The sequence below is a fragment of the Saccopteryx leptura genome, chromosome 4 (assembly GCF_036850995.1).
Source record: "Saccopteryx leptura isolate mSacLep1 chromosome 4, mSacLep1_pri_phased_curated, whole genome shotgun sequence".
Taxonomy (NCBI): domain Eukaryota; kingdom Metazoa; phylum Chordata; class Mammalia; order Chiroptera; family Emballonuridae; genus Saccopteryx; species Saccopteryx leptura.
The window spans coordinates 114,570,761-114,592,168 of NC_089506.1; the positions used below are offsets into that span (position 1 = coordinate 114,570,761).

Genomic DNA, 21,408 nt, shown 5'->3' on the forward strand with positions numbered 1-21,408 from the left:
TGATTTGTCTTCTCAAAACTTTTGTGAAGTTATTTCAATGTTTAGTCTTGGGATCAACAAAGGAGAGTTCTGTCCTATTTTTCGTGTTGGTCATCCACTGTTTGAATATTATCATTATTATACTAATTAATATTTTCTTCTTTCAATTTTAACATCTAATCAGACATGTACCTATCAAAACTAATACCTATAATAAATATGTAGAGAAATATAACACTGAATGTGAGAAATGTATATATTAGTCACTTTGAATAAATATTGTATATTAAGAATATTAAGTAATATGAAGACTTTAGTTCTAAAGAGCAAATACTTACTAGGTATCTACTTTAATGCCAAATTGCAAAAAATTTACATGTAGTATCATATTCTTTTTCAACATGACTTCATTAAGATCTTTTATCATCTCCATCATACTGTAGATTAGATAAACTTTTTAACATGATGTACAAATTGATAACTTTATTATATGGTGAACTTTATAATATTAACTATTCTATAATGAGATTTCATGTGAATTTAATTGTTAAAGGTGTTTTTAAAATCTAATTTAATTGGCAGTGTTATACATGTATTTCATACCTATATTTTTTCAATTATGTTATCATAAGTTGAAATTTATATTTATTCATTAAAATGAGTATTCTGAAATAATTATTCTTAAAGTCTCATGTAGGCCAAATTCTTGAGCGGCATTATTTTTTTATTAAACTATTATTTTGAACTAATCATTTGACATGCTTTTTATGATTTACTCTTCAGAAGTTTATGTATTATGTGCATGGAAACTTAAAATGATGTCTTTAACTAGTTTATATATCTATATTTCAGTTAGATTTATTGGTTACTGAAATACCATAAGAGATATAAAAATGACATTTTTAAGGGCAATGTTAGAGAAGTATAAAAATCTCATATTTTGGCCCTGGCCAGTTGGCTCAGCGGTAGAGCGTCGGCCTAGCGTGCGGAGGACCCGGGTTCGATTCCCGGCCAGGGCACATAGGAGAAGCGCCCATTTGCTTCTCCACCCCTCCGCCGCGCCTTCCTCTCTGTCTCTCTCTTCCCCTCCCGCAGCCGGGGCTCCATTGGAGCAAAGATGGCCCGGGCGCTGGGGATGGCTCTGTGGCCTCTGCCCCAGGCGCTAGAGTGGCTCTGGTCGCAACATGGCGACGCCCAGGAGGGTCGCAACATGGCGACGCCCAGAATGGGCAGAGCATCGCCCCCTGGTGGGCAGAGCGTCGCCCCATGGTGGGCGTGCCGGGTGGATCCCGGTCGGGCGCATGCGGGAGTCTGTCTGACTGTCTCTCCCTGTTTCCAGCTTCAGAAAAATGCAAAAACAAAAGAAAAAAAAAAAAAAATCTCATATTTTTAGCTAACAAGGTAAGGATAAAAGGGGAACTGTATAATAATTATTTATAAGCTGCTCTGAAAATTTTGGGTAGGAACTATTTCTTTGTGTTTTAAAGCCATTGATTTTGAAATGCCAGATGATTTATAAGCGAAACAGGGTTCTGTTGATGGTTACTGATCAGAATGACAGTTACATATGAATATGTTTTAACCCAGTTGTGTCATACATGTCCAGATAACAGATTATTACATGTTTAATTTCCTCAAATATGTGAAAATATTTTATTAAAAATACTGGGTTTCCACTTAAGCTTTTTGTTTTAACCATTTTCTTTCATTACAGAAACACCTGCTGCATTTCCAGATGCTATAAAGGAAAAAGAAACGCCAACCCCTGGTGAAGAGATTCAGCTAGAGAGCACCATTCCTCATACAGATTCAGGAATTGGAGAAGAGCAAGTGGCTAGCATCTTGAACGGTGCAGAATTAGAGCCTGGCACTGGCCCTGACGCCATGAGCGAGCTGCTGTCCACTTTGTCGTCAGAAGTGAAAAAATCTCAAGAAAGCTTAACTGAGAGCCCCAGCGAAATGTTGAAGCCCGCACCATCCATATCGAGCATCAGTCAGACCAAAGGCATCAACGTCAAGGAAATACTGAAAAGTCTTGTGGCTGCTCCAGTTGAAATTGCAGAATGTGGTCCTGAGCCCATCCCATACCCAGACCCAGCCCTGAGGAGAGAAGCACACGCCATCCTCCCTGTGCAGTTTCATTCCTTCGACAGGTAGGTGCGGACCTGACCATTCACGGTGCTCTGGACATGCAAGGGACATTTGAGTCTATTAATTTAAAAATATTAGGGGGTCACAAAAACACTATTTATTAAAGTAGATTCTTACTGCAAAGACTAAGTGACAGGTCAACTTGATTGATCTCATAGTAGTATCATGGTAATAGGCTCAAAAAAGAGAATTCAGTTTGACATGAAGGATGTCACATTGAGTTGGAAATAGAGAAACTCAGATTCTGATTATAATCGATCATCAAGTGACTACACTGGGGAAGTCATTTCATCTTTTTGGACTTAATTTTGTTTCATGTGTATAAATGGGAGGGGATAGGCTAGATTTCTCCAAGATCTAGTCTGATTCTGGAATTCCAATATAAAATTACTGAGCACTATAATAATTGTTGAATAGTATAGCCTGCTTTAAGTAATAAAGTTCAAATTTGAGTTTTAAACACAGATATATGGAAATGTTTTTTAAATGTGTGATATTTTCCTTATGGGATTTATCTGTGCAAAAGCCGTATTTTGAGGCTTGTATTTGAAAGTAAATATTGATGAAAGTCATTTTAGGGTTCTAAATGGCCCCATCTGTATTTTATGATAGTTATTAGGGCTAACAATATTGCTTAACTTTGATATTGGGATTGTTGCATATTCCAAATTATGTTTACACACCATTTTTTTAATCTTCTGGATGTTCAAAATGCTTTTTCCTGTAAAACAAATGTAAATATGTCTGTTAAGTGATTGCCAAGCAGTTTTTTTTTTAGATTGCAAATATCAAGTTAAGAAATCAAATGTTTCTTAACATGTAATGTCAAAATAAATACAAGGTGGGACAAAAATAGATTTATAGTTATTTGTATGGGAAACAATACAGTATTAAATAAATAATAATATAAGAAAATAATTTGTGTTTTGCATACTCACAACTGTAAATCTACATTTGTCCCACCCTGTAGTCAAAATATAATATTTTTCCATATTGTTTTTTGGTTTTTTTACACTAGTCAAACTGCTTTGTCTCCAATAGAGGTAATTTTTGGTGTTTAGGGATAGCAGTATGGCAGTAAAGCCATTTTTAGTTAGAATGAACTATTGTTTTTGTATAAAAATATAATTTAAACTTTTAATCAGTGTCCTACAGATGTTTCTTGAAAGTCTATTGTGAAAATATAAAAGGCATTAGTCATTATGTAGGATACAAAGATGAATAAAATATTTGTCTTCTAACAACTTATAAGTAATAAGATAAAAATGTTTGCAAATATTTGCCATGTAAGGTAAAATGCATTAAATGTCAAAAAATTTAAAAAGCTAAAAAGAGAAAGGTCTATAAATATAGAAAGATATTTTCTTTTAAATAGTTTGTATTAAAATTTGGATGTTCACTCATATAGTCTCTTGTATGTTCCTTATGCCATTTCATATTGATGTCTTCTTTACTCATGTGCATTATGGTCCCTGGATATCTGGTTATGTGTGTTTATGAGTGCATATAAGCATGCATGTAAGTATCTTTGATTATATAGTTTTATAAATAAATGCTACAATAATTTAATTTAGGGAAATGAAAGTTGTATTTCTTTTCATTTTAAGTTACATATTTAAATTTTGTTAAAATTCAAAGCAGTACATACTGAGCATTATTGTAATTAGCATAAGAGAATCCAATGGAATAAAAATTAAGTTAAACTTTTTTGTTTTAACTTGGATTATTGTTAAAGCAGTTTTTTTTTCAATAAACCTTAGCAAAGCAATCACCGGATTGCCAATATTCTTAGCTACTCAAAATTTATTACACTTTTGAGGATACTGCTTTAAAAAAACAGAACTCTCTGATTTGTGCTTGGTAGCTTTTGTGCAAAATGCACTGGGAGTGGAATCATTATTCTAAATTGAGTAAGTAGAAATGAAATTGAGGTGCACAAATCATATTTCAGTTCTTTCTTAGGAGAAGGGTCTCCAGTCTAGTTAATATATGCAGTAGCTCAAGTACTATCAAATGTAAATGATGAGATGATATTGATGAAAGGAGGGGATTGAGGTCTCCGGGGGCGCTGATGACGGATTGAACAGAAGCGGCCTCGCACCGCACGGAACTCAAGTCTGTCGTCTTCACCGCTCACGGCCGTAATGGGAGGTGGCAGTCTGAAATGAGTTGCCACGGCAGAGAGTATTATTTTTGAAATGCTTTCACACAAATCACTAGGGCCTGCATACAACTTAGTTTCATGCTTTAATGTCATCAGGAGGCACAAATTGGTGTGTCTAATTGTTTGCCACCTGCCAGCAAAATGAGCTGCCAGCCAGCCAGACGGGTTTGATTGTCTGTCAGCCCTTCAATAGATTGAGAGTGACAACATCAAAAATGTAACTTTAAACTCTGGGGCTTCGAGCAGCTTTTCAGGGACGTCATCCCCACAAGTGCTTCTGGACAACTGCATTTTTCAATCGTACTTCCAAAATATTGCCCCCATTTGCCTCATCTGTCTTAAGAACGTTCCAGTTATATACTGGAGTATATAAACACATTTCTGAAGCTCCACAGTGTGAAACCCAAATTATGACATCTTTGAACATCAGATCGAATTTTTCGAAAAGAAGATCTAAGATGACAAGCTTTCAAAGCAAAGTCCTATATACTACCAACTTCACACATGGAATTATCATGGGTCTTACTGTACCGGTAATGCATTCATCAGATTACCTTTCATTGAAAAATAGCTGTAAACTTAGTTGTTCATTTATTTATAACTAAATCCTCCTTCATAATATTATTGTACAGTCCCCATGGAAATCACATAGGATTTTACTTCTGTTAACCAATAATTTATTTATTCTATTACAAAAGTGTGCTCTTTATTCTAGACTGTAAATTTGGAAATAGCCTCCTAAAACAAGTGATATGATTTGAATTGTGTTAACTTAGGTTCTGCATAGAATGTTTCTCACCACTTAAGATGGAGCATTGAGAATTTTGTGTTGCGAAGTTTATTTTTTATATTTTGCAGTCTATTTCAGTAGATAAACTGCAGCATCAAATTTTAGAAACATTTAAAACAAACTTAAATAATGACCCTTTTTTCTTTTGGTTTTAAATCTTTCATAGATTATATTATGAAATATATAAATATTCTTATTTACATATATGGGAGGAGCTAATTCCTTTTCTTCCATTTCCACCCATCATCATCTGTGCCAATTCAGGTGTGTCTTCAATGACCTTGAGTGGCCCTAACAGATGTATATTTATGAATTGTTAAGCACTGAACATGCTAGACATCCACTAGTTCTGTTGTACAGTGAGAAGACACTCTGTGCAAAAGGAATTACAATTACCTAACTAGGACATCTTTTCTAATGAACTGTTACCATGAAACAAAGAGAAATATTTATCATGGTTTTATTTCTAACAGAAGTGCTTAATCATCTTGTAAATCAAGTTGCAAAGTTTCCCCAAATACTGTTTCTTTATACTTCTATATAGGTCTATGGTTTATAAACATCCTAGCTGTGCTATGTATTTTTTATAAGTTAGTAATTTTAATTCTATATATTCACATGGTTTTAATCTTTGGAGAATTTGGTATATCTCTGTGATTAACTCAGTCTTAGTTCCAATAAGATTCATGATCCACCCCTTGTTTGGACAAGACAGAATGAAAAGGGGCAGAGGACAATATGCCTCTCCAAACATTTTAACTTATTAGCTTTAGAAAATTGTTTTAAGTCTGAGGTTTCACAAATACCAGATAAGTGTGTTGCCTCTCTGGCTAATAGACATTTACCTTACATGATAATACTTCATCCGTTAGGATTTTACAAATCTACTTATATTCAAATTCCTGTGTTTGAGAAGTTCCGGCAAAGTAATCTGCATTTTCCACCTCAAACTTTAATATCCTTCTTCCAAGTGTTTCATTCTCTGAGAACTGCATTTGAAACCTGTATTATTTTGTTAGCCAACGTTAACTCTGATAAATTCAGTAAAAAGGAGAAAAGAGAGAAAATTAAAACATATATATTTTGTAAATATTTTACGACTAAAAAATCATTATAAATAGTCTTCATATTATTGAAACCAAAGTAGAAGCTTAGGCTAAATATTTATAATTTTTAAACATTAACAATAACATTTTTAATTTTAGTGCTAAGGATGATAGTTTGTCTAAAACAGTGGTTCTCAACCTGAGGGTCGCGACCCCCGCTGGGGTCGCGACCCTCAGGTTGAGAACCGCTCATGTAGAGGATTCTAGGACTCCATCAGTATAAATAGTGGCTCTAGAAGAAGAGTGGAATATGGGCATAGTTTAGGTCGTAGGCTCTTAACTTTTATGTGGCTATATTGAAATCCAGATAAAAATTATATGCTCACCCTAGAAATGTGTATGTACTCCAAAAACTTGTGTATATTTCAGGGAATTTATGCACCCTAGTGTATTTGCCCAATGGGTAGAGCAGACTTCTAGGTAAGCCTTTTAGAGTAGGTGAGATAGGTAACCTAGCGGCAAATGCTGAGTAACAACCTTATAGAAGATTGTGTAAAAGTGGAAATGTTTACTGTCATATGCAAGTATTTGAAAATACATAGCATTCCAAAATATAATGAATGTGTTATTAGTACATATCAATCAGTATAAACTTTCAAATTATTTGTAAAATATATTTCTTAGGACACAGAAAATTTCAGGTGTTATGGAATGAGTAGTATTGGTGAAGAAATACTATTAAGTACAGAACTGTCTGATTCCATATAAACAATGTGGCCATAAGAATTAAAGGGGAAATAGTTCCTCAGGTTACAAACAAGATGGTTTGGTAGGTTTGTTCTTAAGTTGGATTTGTATATAAGTTGGAACAGATACATTTAGCTATACACATTTGTCTTAACATAGTACTTGTTTTGATCTTTCTATGTATATAAATACTTAAACATTTTCAGAACCTATCTCATTAGTAACCCGGAGACTGCCTGTAGTTTTCATAAATGCATAAATTTGTAGACAGCAAGAATCTGAGAAAACAGTTGAAGCCAGCCTCCCACCCGCCTCAGCACACCCTTGTGACATTAGCATCTTAACCATTTGAACACATCTGTGATTGGAAACTGGACTTTATAAAGGTTATTAGGGATTTCTTCTCCTTCTTGGTCTTAACTTGTTATTTGGAGATACATGGAAGTTTCATCTTGTTTTCTTATTATATATCTTCAGATTTTTTTATAAATAAATTTTTATTAATTTTAATGGGGTGACATCAATAAATCAGGGTACATATATTCAAAGAAAACATGTCCAGGTTATCTTGTCATTCAGTTATGTTGCATATTCATCACCCAAAGTCAGATTGTCGTCTGTCACTTTCTATCTAGTTTTCTTTGTGCCCCTCCCCCTCCCCCCCACCCCCAACCACCATACTCTTGTCCATGTCTCTTAGTCTCATTTTTATGTCCCACCACTGTAAGGAATCATGCAGTTCTTGTTTTTTTCTGATTTACTTATTTCACTCTGTATAATGTTATCAAGATCCCACCATTTTGTTGTAAATGATCCAATGTCATCATTTCTTATGGCTGAGTAGTACTCCATAGTGTATATGTCCCACATCGTCTTTATCGAGTCTTCTATTTTTTTACAGTAATTAAAGCCTTTAAGCTAGATTTTTAATTGGTAGAATTTTTTAAAATAATTTTTAAGTCAACTTTTTCTCAAATGACTTGTTATCCAGATTTACTGTCATTCTAATCGTCCTTTTATGGACATGATACTTTTAGTCATTAGTCTTGAAATACAGTGCCTAAAACCACACATAGGATCTTGTTCATGAGGACTGACAGTTCTACAGTATATCAAGTTTATTGCTTCTTTCATTCTCGGTACTGATACAGATCTAGATTGCCTCAGCACTTTTGGGAGACATGAAAATACTAATAAGAGCTAAAATGTATTGACCACTTACAGTATTCCAGGTGAAGTGCTAAGCACTTTATATACATTCTATCCTTTTATCTCTATAACAGTCTTATGAGGTTCAAACTATTGTGAGTCTCATTTTGAAGGTGAAGTGAATGGAGTTAGAGAGATGTACTTGCTTAATACCACATATCTTAGTAATTGTTGGAGGCAGAATTCTAACTCAGGTTTGCCCGGCATTAATAACTGGACTATTGGCCACTGTGCTACAGTATTTATTTATTGTACATGTCATGCTGTCAGACTCTGCTGGTTTGCTGTCAATGAAGTATCTGGAGACTTTTACAAAAATTGATATTAAATCAGATGATTTCATTTTTCCAGTAGACAAGAATATAATGTTGTTTGCATTTATTTATAAGCCATTGTTAAAGGTGGTTGAGATTAAATTTTTTTCCTCTCATCCATATAACTAATTTTTTTGGATTTAGTTCTCATATCCTCCTGTGGTAATCTTACAGAGAGTTTTTGCCCAAAGTAGATAGATCAGTTAATTAGGAAATTTTGGTAATAGTTTTTTTTTTTTTACCATCTATAGATTTGTCTCACATACCACCAATCCGCTCGTGTTTCTTTATTTTATTCATAATGATTTTAATGAGAGATGTAGGAAAAAAAGTATTATACTTTCACTAATGACTTCTTTTCAAGTCAGAATTTGATAATTTTATTTTCTTGCTAGATAGCCAGTGAAATTTTGCATCTCAACATTTGTTTAGAAGTTTAAAGATAAACCTAAAATTATAATATTTTTTATTTTTTATTAATTTTAATTTATTGTGTTAACTTGGATTCAAGTGTCCCACTCAATACAACACCCTCACTCCCCAACCAATGTGCCCCATTACACTCCTTTTCCCCCCTCCCCCTAACTTCCTTCTTCTCTTCCCTCTGGGGTTTGCTGTCCTGTTCTCTGTATCTATGTGTTATGTATATATAATTTCACTAATCTCCTTGCCTTATCTGATTCCTTTCCCTGATTCGTCTTCCCTCTGGTCCCTGTGACCCTGCATCTACCTCTATTCCATCCCTTAGTTCACTTTGTTCATTAGATTCCACACATAAGTGAGATCATATGATATTTGTCTTTCTCTTCCTGGTTTATTTCACTGAGCATAATAATCCCCAGGTCCATCCATGCCATCACAAAAGGTAAGATTTTCTTCTTTTTCACAGCCACGTAGTGTTCCACTGTGTATATGTACCACAGATTTTTTATCTACTCACTCACTGACAGACACTTGGGTTGTTTCCAGATATTGACTATTGAAAATAATACTGTAGTAAACATTGAGGTGCATATCTTATTTTGATTCAGTGATTTGGTGTTCTTAGGATATATTCCTAAAAGTGGGATAGCTGGGTCAAAAGGCAGTCCCATTTCTAATTTTTTGAGGAAACTCCATACTGTTTTTCACATTGGCTGCACAAGTCTGCATTCGCACCAGCAGTGCAGGAGGGTTCCCTTTTCTCCACACCCTCGCCAGCTCTTATTGTGTGTTGATTTGTTAATGAGCGCCATTCTGACTGGTGTGAGGTGGTATCTCACTGGGGTTTTAATTTGCATTTCTCTGATGACTAGTGATGTAGAACATTTTTTCATATGCCTATTGGCCATCTGTATGTCCTCTTTGGAGAAGTGTTTATTCAGTTCCTTTGCCCATTTTTTAATTGGAATGTCCATTTTTTAATTGGATTGTTTACTTTCCTGGTGTTGAGGTTTAGAAGTTCTTTTTTTTTTTTATTTATTTTTTATTTTTTTATTTATTCATTTTAGAGAGGAGAGGGAAAGACAGAGAGAGAGAGAGAGAGAGAGAGAGAGAGAGGAGAGACAGAGAGAGAGAAAGGGGGAGGAGCAGGAAGCATCAACTCCCATATGTGCCTTGACCAGGCAAGCCCAGGGTTATGAACCGGCGACCTCAGCATTTCCAGGTCGATGCTTTATCCACTGCACCACCACAGGTCAGGCTAGAAGTTCTTTATAAATTTTGGTTATTAACTCCTTATCAGAAGTATTGACCAATATGTTCTCCCATTGTATGGGTTGCCTTTTTTATTTTTTAAATGATGTCTTTTGCTGTGAAGAAGCTTTTTAGTTTGCAGAGTCCCATTTGTTTATTTTGTCTTTTATTTCACTTGCCCATGGAGATAAATTGGCAAAAATATTGCTAATAGAGATATCAGAGAGTTTATTGCCTATGTTTCATTCCAAGATGTTTAAGGTTTCGCAACTTACTTAATGTCTTTTATCCATTTTGAGCTTATTATTGTGAACTGTATAAGTTGGTGGTCTAGTTTCATTTTTTTGCATGTACCAGTCCACTTTTCCCAACATCATTTATTAAAGAGACTCTCTTTACTACATTGTATGTTCTTACCTCCTTTCTCAAATCTCAACTGACCATAAAGGCATGGATTTATTTCTCGATTCTCTGTTTTGTTCTACTGATCTGTTCTTATGTCAGGATCAAGCTGTTTTGATTACAGTGGCCTTCTATTATAAGTTGATATCAGGGAGTGTGATACCTCCCCCTTTACTCTTCATTTTCAAGGTTGCCGAAGCTATTTGTGTTCCATATAAATTTTTAGAATATTTGTTCTATGTCTTTGAAGTATGCCATTGATATTTTAATGGGAATTGCATTGGTTTTATAGATTACTTTGGGTAGTGTAGACATTTTAATGATGTTTATTTTTCCTATCCATGAATATGGTGTATGCTACTACTTGTTTGGATTTTCCTTGATTTCTTTTTTCAAAGTCTTATAATTTTTTGAGTACCAGTCTTTTATCTCCTTGGTTAAATTTATTCCTATGTACTTTATTTTTATTTATTTATTTTTTGTGCAGTAGTGAAGGGGGTTAATTTTTATTTCTGACAGTTTATTGTTAGAGTATAAAAATGCCACTGATGTCTGAGTATTAATTTTATATCCTGCCATCTTTCCGAATTCATTTATCCAGTCTAGTAGTTTTTGACTGAAACTTTAGGGTTTTTTATGTACAGTATCATGTCATCAGCAAATAATGATAATAATTTTACTTCTTTTTCAATTTGGATGCCTTTTATTTCTTCTTGTTTGATTGCTGTGGTTATAACTTCCAGCACTGTGTTTAATAAGAGTGGTGAAAGGGGGCACCCTTGCCTTGTTCCTGATCTTAAGGGGATTGCTTTTAATTTTTGCCCATTGAGTATGATGCTGGCTGTTGGTTTGTTATAGATGGCCTTTATTATATTGAAATATGTTCCCTGTATTCCCTTTGTAATTGTTAAGAGTATTGATCATGAATCAGGGCTGGATTTTATCAAATGCTTTTTCTGCATTTGTTGATATAATCATTTGATTTTTATTCTTCCTTTTGTTTATGTGATGAATCACTTATTGATTTACAAATATTGTATCAGCCTTGCATCCCTGGACTACATCCCACTTGATCATGATGTAAGATTTTTTGATGTATTGCTGGATATGGTTTGCTGATATTTTGTTCAGAATTTTAGCATCTATGTTTGTCAGGGATATTGGCATATTGTTGTCTTTCTTTCTAGTGTCTTTACCTGGTTTTGGAATGAGAACAATGCTTGCCTTATAAAAGGAGCTTGGAATTCTTCCCTCCTCTTGAATTTTTTGAAATAGTTTGAGAAGGATAGGTGTTAGTTCTTCTTTGAATATTTGATAAATTTCACCTGTGAAGCCATCCGGTCCAGGTGTTTTGTTTGCTGGGAGTGTTTTGATAACCATTTTAATTTCCTTTGTTGTAATTAGTCTGTTTAGGTTTTCTAATTCTTCCAGATTGAGTTTTGGAAGATTGTATGTTTCTAGGAATTTATTCATTTCTCCTAGTTTTTCCCATTTTTTGGCATATAGATCTTCATAATATTTTCTTACAATCCTCTGTATTTCGGCTGTGTAAGTTGTTACTTCTCCACTTTCATTTCTAATTTTATTTTTTTTAAGTGCTTTCTCTTTTTTTCTTGATGAATCTGGTTAAAGGTTTGTCAATCCTGTTTACCTTTCAAAGAACCAGCTTTTGGTTTCATTGATCATTTGTATTGTTTCTTTTTTTATTACCTCTGTGTCATTTATTTCTGCTCTGATCTATTGTTTTCTTCCTTCTACTTCTTCATGGCTTTATTTTGTTGTTCTTTTTCTAGGTCTTTTAAGTGTGGTGTAAGTTATTTATTTGAGCTTTTTCTTGCTCCTTAAGATACACCTGTATAGCTAAAAACTTCCCTTTCAGGACTGCTTTTGCTTTCTCACATAGGTTTTGAGTTGTATATTTTTTTAATTTGTTTCAAAGAAATTTTTATTTCTTCCTCTATCTCACTGTTAATCCATTTGTTATTTAATAACATGGTATTTAGCCTCCAAGTGTTTCAATGTTTTTCTGTTGTAATTGATTTCTAGTTTCATGCCATTGTGATCAGAGAAGATGCTTGATATGATTTCAATCTTCATAAATTTATTGAGACTTGTTTTGTGTCCTGACGTGGGCTATCCTAGAGAATGTACCATGAGCACTGGAAAAGAATGAATATTCTGCTGTTTGGGGTAAAACGTTCTGGAGATTTAAGTGAACTTAAATCCAGTTGATCTAGTGTGTCATTTAAGGCCATTGTTTGTTTGTTAACTTTCTGTCTGGAGGATATATCCATTGATGTTAGTGGGGTATTAAAATCTCCGACTATTATAGTATTGCTGTTGATCTCACCCTTTATGTCCATCAAAATCTGCTTTATATATTAAGGTGCTCCTTAATAGGTCTGTGAATATTTACAATGGTTATTTCCTCCTATTGGATTGCTCCCTTTATCATTATTTAGTGACCTTCATTATCCTTTACTATAGCCTTTGTTTTAAAGGCTATTCTGTCAGATATAAGTATTGCTACTCCAGCTCTTTCTTCATTTCCATTTGCATGAAATACTTTTTTCCATCCTCTCACTTTCTGTTTTTCTTTTGTTCTGAGGTGGGTCTGTTGTAGGCAGCAATGTACAGGTCCCATTTTCTTATTCATGCAGCTACCCTATGTCTTTTGATAGGAACATTTAATCCATTTACATTTAAGGTTATTATTGATATGTAGTTATTTATTGCCATTTCATTCTTTAAATCTACAATTCTCTTTTTCTCGGCTTCTTTTTTGCTCTGCTCTTTTTATGGCAGGCCCCTTAATATTTCTTGCAGTTCTGCTTTGGTTGTAATGAATTCTTTTGAGTTTTTTTGTTTTGTTTTTGTCTATGAAGCTTTTTATTTCTCCTTTAATTGTTTACAGTAGTCTTGCTGGATAAGGTAGTCTTGATTGTAGGTCCTTGTTTTGCATCACTGAATATTTCTTGCCAATCCCTTCTGACATCAAGTGTTTCTGTTGAGAAGTCAGATGTCGTCTTTATGGGGCCTCTTCTGCAGGTAATTAACTACTTTTCTCTTGCAGCTTTTCATATTCTTTCTTGTCTCTTTACTTTGGCATTTTCATTATGAAGTGTCTTGGTGTAGGTCTCCTTGGGTTTCTCTTTAAAGGAACACAGTGTGCTGCTTGAACTTGTGTGACTTTTTTCTTCCTCAATGTAGGGAAATTTTCAGCGATGATTTCTTCAAACAGGTTCCCTATCCTCTGTTCATTCTTATGTCCTTCAGGAACCCCTATGTTGCCTATGTTGTTTCTCTTCATGTTGTCACAGAGGTCACAGACTTTCCCCAGTCTTTTTGTGCCTCTTTTCATTTGGTTGGTCTGCTTCTGTGTGTGTGTTTATCTTGTCCTCTGAATCACTGATTTGATCCTCTGTTTCATTCGGCCAGCCTGCTGTTCACTTTTTGTAGTGTAGTCTTCATTTCTGATATTGTATTTGTCATTTCTGACTGGTTCTTTTTTATTCTTTCAATGTCCTTTCATCAAAAAGGACATTGCTTGCTCTCTCTTTAATTTTTTTATGTAGGTATTTATTATGACCATCTATTGTTGCTCTAAGATTCTTGAGCATCTTAAAAATCATTATTTTAAACTCTGCATCTGGTAGTTTGGTTACTTTCATTCCATTTAGTTCTTTTTGGAGGTCATTTCTCTTGTTGATTCATTTAGGTTGCATTTCTTTGCCCATTTTGTTTGTGTATGAGGTAACACTGTCTGACTTTGCAATTTCTTTGGTGTCTTTATGTGGAAGAGGGGTTTGGTAGTACTGAACTCCAGTCCACCTGATTTTCTTGCTTTAGGAATGCTTCTTGAGGGTAATATTTCTCTCCTTTTGTATGTGAGTATTGATTGTTGTTGGTCCTTCCAGAACTTTGGTTATCCCTTTAGACTGGCTGGCTCTAAGGTTCAACCTTGATCATGTGAATTAGACACTGCAGTGTCTGTCCTATTGGGCATATTTATTCTCCACAGTGTCGGATGCCTGTTGGACTCCTCCTTTGGGCATGCTGCTTGTGTAGCTAGCTGAGTCTAGGGTTGATGCTGTCTTCCACTGCTCCTGGTTGTGTTGGTTATAGGTCTTCATGGGTAGGCATCAGCTGTTGTTTGTAATGCACTGTGGGCTACATGTCTAGAGGTACTTCTCTGTTCGCTGTTTGTGACTATGTTTCCTGTGCCTGAGTAGTGTGGGAGGGGCCAGCCTGTGTATAACAATCAGCTTCCTCCTGCTTAGAGAAGACTGCTTAGAGCAGCTCCATAAAAGTCCCAAGCTTTATAAGATTTGCTTACACTTTTCAGCTGCTCCACCTCCTCTTGTAGCTACCTGGTCTTCCTACAGAGTCTTCTGTTCAAAGACTGTACTGTGGGCTTAGAGAGGCCTCACCCAACCAACCCCTCTTGTTGGGTTAGGGAAGCTGACGTTGGGAATACAACATTAGTGGGACCCCCTACTTCAAGGGATTCTTCATCAGGAGCTCAGTACAGGGAAAGTGGCCCCTACTCCAGAGCCTAACCCCTCAACCCCTGCTGGATACTCCAATTTTATTTCTCCCCAGCAAGGTGAGTAGCAGGTTCAGACTGAGTGTGGCTGACTGTACCCTCTACAGAAGTTCTTACAGCTGGTGAGACCCAGTTCTCAGGAACGAAGACTGAGAGAGTCCTCTCCTGAGGCTGACTATACCCACCAAGAAAGTGTCTAAGCCCCTTGACAATACCCAACAATAGGCTCACAGGGACCCACACTTTAAATGTCTGTACTCCAAACCTCTCCCCTTCCCCCTGTGGAACCTAACCCAGCGGAGCTGTATATCCAGCCCCCCACTCCCGGCTGACTGTGAAGCTCCACCCTGTCCAATGCACATGAACCACTGTGCTGGTGCTGATCACAGAAAGATGAACTTACCTCAGCTGGGCCCAGTGTGAGGAACCCTTCCTTAGGATACCCCACTACCAGGGTTGTTAGGTCCTGAACCAATGCTCTCCACAGCTGTCCAGTGGATGTGCCAGCCCTGGGCCTCCTTGGAGAGAACCCCGTGCAGAACAGTAGGAGACACTGCCCATGACTGGCCCTCAGCTACATTCTTGGAGCTACAAGCAATCCAGTGTTTGTGGCTGCCTCTGGTGGGCCCAGGTGCACATGGAAATACCAGCTGCACAGGTAGGCAGGCTTTTTCTCTCACTGAGCCTGGGGGAAGTTCCGTTTTAAAGTCCAAGGTTCCTTGAGTCCTGCCTCCTGCAACCTCTATCTCCTGACTGCTTGTTTGGCTTGGCCACAGAAAAACCCTCTGGTAGAGTCTCATGCCTGTGGCAATTCAGGGATTAGGAAGGGTGGTTGGTGTGGCTCGGTCACACCCAGGTGTCAGTCTGTTCAGACTTTTTTCACAGACCTAAATAGGGTGTGGCCCTAGGAGTCTAGTGGGAGTGGCCTCTGAGACCCAGAGACCTGATCTGCCCGCACTCAGTTTTTACTGAGCCTCCCGGTAGGCGCAGAAGCACCAGTCTTAGACTCAAAGCGTGTTGGGGAAAGCTCTGGCCTCAATGCCAGAAAACTGAGTCATTAATGGTCCCCCTTCTTCGTGGCTTCTCAGAACAATCCAGTCTCCATGGGTGCAGCAGGAGAGACTCCTGAGGGCAGAGCAGTTGCTTCTCCCCAGGGTGATGTTGCTCAGAGGGGACTGCTCTACCCGAGAAAGATGGCAACTGCAGTATTTGAGAATGGCTCAGCACAGGGGTTCCAGTGGCTGTTTACCAAGGTGCCTCTCCCTGGGCCACCAACTTTACACTCTTCTCAGGAAACTCTAGTCCTCTCAGCTCTCCCTCCACTGAAGCCTGGAGTAAGTGCCTGTGAATAAGATTTTTTTTGCTGGCCCTTTAAGATGGAGCCTGCATCTCCTGGAGGCTGCGTCTCCTGCGTCTCTTTCTCGCAGACATAAACCTCAGCTCTTTTCACAGCCGAGTGCTATGCGGGTGCCTCTTCTAGGCTCTGGGGCTCTAGGCTGGGGCACTCAACCTGGGTATTAGGCCCCTCACAGAGGCAGATTTAACTGCGGGCGCACCTGGTGCACATCCTGGACCCCAACTTCTGAAGGGCCCTGCAAAACCCCAACTTTACACTTTTTTTCTAATGACACCAAGTTTGGTTTCATTTGTGCAATTTTAACATTAATAGTACATTATATTTTTTTAGTTATTTAAAAATATAGTTAACATGTATTTTTATTTCCCCTATTTTTCTCTTTTTCTTAAGGGGTCCAATATTTTCTTCTGTGTCTGGTGCCTGATCTGTCCTTATTCTGCCTCTGGCCCCTTCCCCTTCAGGACGTCCCTCCTCACAGTGAGAGTTCCTTCAGACACTCAACCACCGCTTGCTCCTGGGGGCGGGGCAGCCCTTTCTGCGTCTCCGCCCTTCCTACCAGTCTCAGTGTGGCTTTCTGTGATCCTTGGTTATAGACTCCTGTTCGTTTAATCTAAAGTTGGTTTTTCAGGATGATTGTTCTTCAATTAAGTTGTAATCCAATTTAGTCCTGGGAGGTGGAAAGTGGAAGGTACGCCTGCTCTGTTGCCATCTGGTCCTATTCTGTTCTTTTCTTAATCTATTTTTATGTAGATCATTATATTAGATGCCATATATCATATAGGCAGTGAATTAATTACTTTAGATAATGGCAACAGTTATAACTTTTGTAAGATAACTCATGATTGACAGAGCCCATTTAAATAGTCTCACTTAATTTCCCCCTTCCTATGTGACGTAAGTGACCTTCATTGTGCCACTTTTAGTGATAAACAAATGCAAGATCACACAGCTAGAGAGTGAGTAGTTCTCATGACTTTGTCTTCTAACTACAGATCCTGTGTTCTTTCTCTTGTCACACTGCCACTCAGTGAAAGAAATGAAGCTGCTAGACGAGCAATGGCCACTGAAGGGATTTAGGTAGTTTCATAAAATAGTTGACAGTTTAGGGTTGAGTCTAATGAATTTGACTTTATCAGTAAAGGGAAAAGGACAAAGTACCCAGGTTTAATAAAGAAAAAATAATTGGCATAAATACAATTATTTATTGTTATGGTACCTTTGGTCACAGAAATGAAAGAATAATAATAAAATTTAATAATAAATAATTTCTTAAATTAAGAATAATAAATCTCTGCCTCATAGCCCCCCAAAAAAGAATAATAATTCTTACAGATTTAGATTTTTGACATTAAAGAAGTCTGACATTAAAATAACTGTTTCTTTGAAAAAACAAATTGGCATTAAGGAAGTTGAAGTTCTTATTTGAGGATGAGCCATTGATATAGATTCCTTTAAGTAAAGCTTTTCAATGGGAAAATTTAAAAATTTAGATACATTTAAAGACCTAATTTGGATTGGGTATTTTTGTACTTTCGGTCACCAGTTTTCAACCATTACAGTTGAGCTTAAAACATCTCCTAAATCTATTTTCCAGATTAGTGATTTTCAACTAGTGTGTAACAAGAATTTTTAAAACATGCAATTCCTGACTATTTAGTTAGGAGAACTGACCTATTTCCCCTTATATTGTCAAATAAAAAAATGACAATAGCCAACACAACAATAGCTGTCTGGTGTGAATGAATCAAAATTATACCTAATTTTTTTTTGTCAGATCGAGAAAAACTATTATATATTGTTTGGCTTGCTGCAAATTTAATAATTAGTTTATGTGTGCCATGCAGTAATAAAAAGGTTGAAAATCACATTTCTAGATAAATAAACTAATGATGTTTGAGTAGTGCTTGAGAGTATGTGTTAAATGAAGTCACAGTGCTATAAACTTTGAGAAGAATGCAGCTTCCTGTGAAGAAATATTTATTATGTTAGACAAATGATTTCTTTTTCTTTTAAACTGACTAATATTTCTATTTATTTATTAAGATTAACATAATGTCACATTTAGACTTTTTTGAAATTCATTTAAATAAGCTAAGGAAATATGGGAAAAAATACTCCTATATTCAAAAAGTCAAGGCTTAAAAGCTAAACAGATTTTCACCAAATGTCTAGTATATCATCTTAGTTCTTTTTTCTTATAATAACATTCCTACTATGAAAAAGAATTCAATTTGTTCCTAAGGATAAACTATAAATTTATTTAATATCAGATTTCCTTGGTTTAATTTTTTGCCTTACTATGAAGAAAATTTAGAATTTGCATTTTAGATGTTTTTATGACTATTTTACACATGGAGAATATAATGTGGGTAAGATGGACATTTTATGTATATTTTGCAATGTAAACCCTGTGTCCATATGCAAAATATTCTGATTTGAACATACGTTGTTTCAGTTTTCCAAAGTTTGTGATTATAGCCATATGCCATCTGGAGAAATGTTTGCAAATTCCAAATTCTGCATAAATGTTTGCTACCTGAATTATAGTAGTTAACACAATTTACAATATATCCTTAATATCCACATTGTTTTCATCAATGAAATTGTGCTCAGTTTTAGAAAAGGGAAAAAACAACAACAACAAAGGAAATAGTATGTTGACTCTATGTATCTGCCTGGTAGGTTTAGAACTCATCTTAAAGCCTGTGTTTATTATTTTTTGTCATTATTTTCTTCACAGAAGTGTTGTGGTTCCTGTGAAGAAGCCCCCGCCTGGTAGTTTAACTGTGACCACGGTGGGAGCCACTGCTGCAGGAAGCGGGTTGCCAATAGGCAGCACTTCTAATATATTTGCTGCCACTGGAGCTACACCAAAAAGTATGATTAATACAACAGGTATCGTCCTTATATATTTTTGTGGTACCTCATTTTTTTCTTTCTGTTTTCTGTATCATCATTTTCCTGCTTATTTGATCTTAATAAATAAAATACCCTGATTGTATAAGGTTATTTTAATCTTTAAGAAAGTTCTACTTTATGTTACTGCCTTTCACAATGTGTCTGTAGTTCTAGGTATAATTTTTCATGGTCATTTTAGAGGATGCTATTAGTTTTTGTTTTGAGTCTTCTCAAAACACAGTGCTATTTACTTTGTGTGAAATAGGATTGCTGAAAGGTATTTGGGAGCAAAACCAAAGATTATTTGAACACTGAAGTTTAATATGGAAAATTTAGTAAATATTGTCAAGAATAACAAGGCGCACTAAATATTTTAGTGATAGAAAATAGATTAGTGACGTTTACTGTTGAATCTTAATCTATATTTCTTGCTAAATCCTCTAGGGAAGGCAGAGCTCCCCTAAGAACCTTGATGACATGCAAGAGCTTCAACTTGATAATAAAATGAATGTGACTAAGTGGTTCTAGGAACAGAAAATTCCAGACTGCAAATTTTAAAAGCCTGCCTAAAATAGCCTTTTTAAAAAATTTTTGGTAAATTTCCAGAAATGTTCCTGTTGATTAATAGCTAAATAAATCCTTACCCAAATCTTTGTGATTCCATTTTAGGTATTTATACAACGCAAGATGATCCCTGACTTTTCTTCCCTGACTATAGTAGCCTTCTCTTCTCCAAACTGTATAGCCTTGAACTTTTCCATCTATTATCATTACTTAGATTCTTCCCATTCTAATTAATTTCATAGCTCTTCTTTGTGCTTTCTGTATCTATCTTGTTTATCATGCCACCAGAGTGACATATCATGAACAACACATTTGTGGGGGTGTAGTAAGTAGAATGTACTCTGATATTTATATGAGCAAGTAAACGTCATCAATGACATTGTGTTACAGAACATAATATCTTTGATTTACCTATATTATAAATATTTATATTTGGCTTCTCTGAAGACTTTCTATAAAATTTCCATATTCACATTACAATCTTATTCTTTATATAAATTTTGCTTTCTAAAAATAGGAATAAAAATGTTCTTTTTAAACAAAATATATACCAGAAAAATTAAGATTTTAAAAATATGCAAATATAGTAGAAAATAATCTACATTTGGTATTTATTGAATAAAGTCTTATTTTTAAAATATAGGTAAATGAAAAATTAAGTCACTTCTTTTTTATCTTTGTATGAAACAAGTTATTTTGTTCTAACTTCTATTTTATGAATTAATAGGTATGGGAAGTGATGGTAGCAAGAGGTCATAGTATAAAGTATATAATACTAAAATTAAAAATAAAATGTAAGGAATGAGCCTTCTTCTTTGAGATTTTGTTGGCCTACAAAATGTGTGTGCGTGTACACATTTTGTGGGCCAACAGCTAAATGGGGCCCATTGTGTAGTATCTATTTTGGCACATAGATGCTGTAGAAGTGTTAGAGTGGACATCCCAGTCGGCACTCCAGTGTTATGTGAATAATGTAAGATAAGCTAATCTGTACTTAGGAACAACAGACGTCTCTCAACTCCATAGCTATTTCATGTACTTACATGGTGTATTATAGAAAAGTCTGTTCTAAAATGGCATCTTAATATGCTTGAGAACTCATTATAAAATCAGGTTCAGTTATCCTCCTTATAGCCCTTCTTACATAATCATTCTACCAAAATAAGCAGTTGATGCTCCAATGCCACGAATTTATGCTCTAAGACAGTTTATTATAAATTAGATCTTAAATCTTTGAAACTACAAATATTACAGCATAGCCGTAAAACAGACACGTTCCACACCTAAATTTACATTGTTTTATCAGCCTCATTTTATCTAAAATTATTTTCATTTGTTGATGTTTTTATTTATACACCATTTGTAATGTGTAGTTTTGTTAGATTAAATAAGTAAATCAACTGGAATGCAATGCAGCATATATTATTTATAAGTAGTTATTAGTGTATTAATGACCAATAGTTTTTTAATTGTTAAATTCTGTTTTGAAATTCAGATGAGTAATTCTTCAAAATCAGATAGTAATAATGTAATAAAAATTATTTTGTTACATAAATTTATATTTAAA

General features: G+C 35.5%; 1 protein-coding gene across 3 annotated transcripts in view; it reads left to right on the top strand.

The window, feature by feature from the left end:
• The window catches only part of NBEA (neurobeachin), a 739,008-nt gene that overhangs the window by 228,079 nt on the left and 489,521 nt on the right, over window positions 1-21,408 (top strand). For 2 of the 3 annotated variants that reach the window (XM_066381029.1, XM_066381023.1), the window contains exons 30-31: window positions 1,694-2,132; window positions 19,120-19,274. In XM_066381029.1, the coding sequence (XP_066237126.1) occupies window positions 1,694-2,132; window positions 19,120-19,274 (594 nt within the window). The remainder of the gene's footprint in view (window positions 1-1,693; window positions 2,133-19,119; window positions 19,275-21,408) is intronic. The other variant, XM_066381024.1, reaches the window with a different exon arrangement.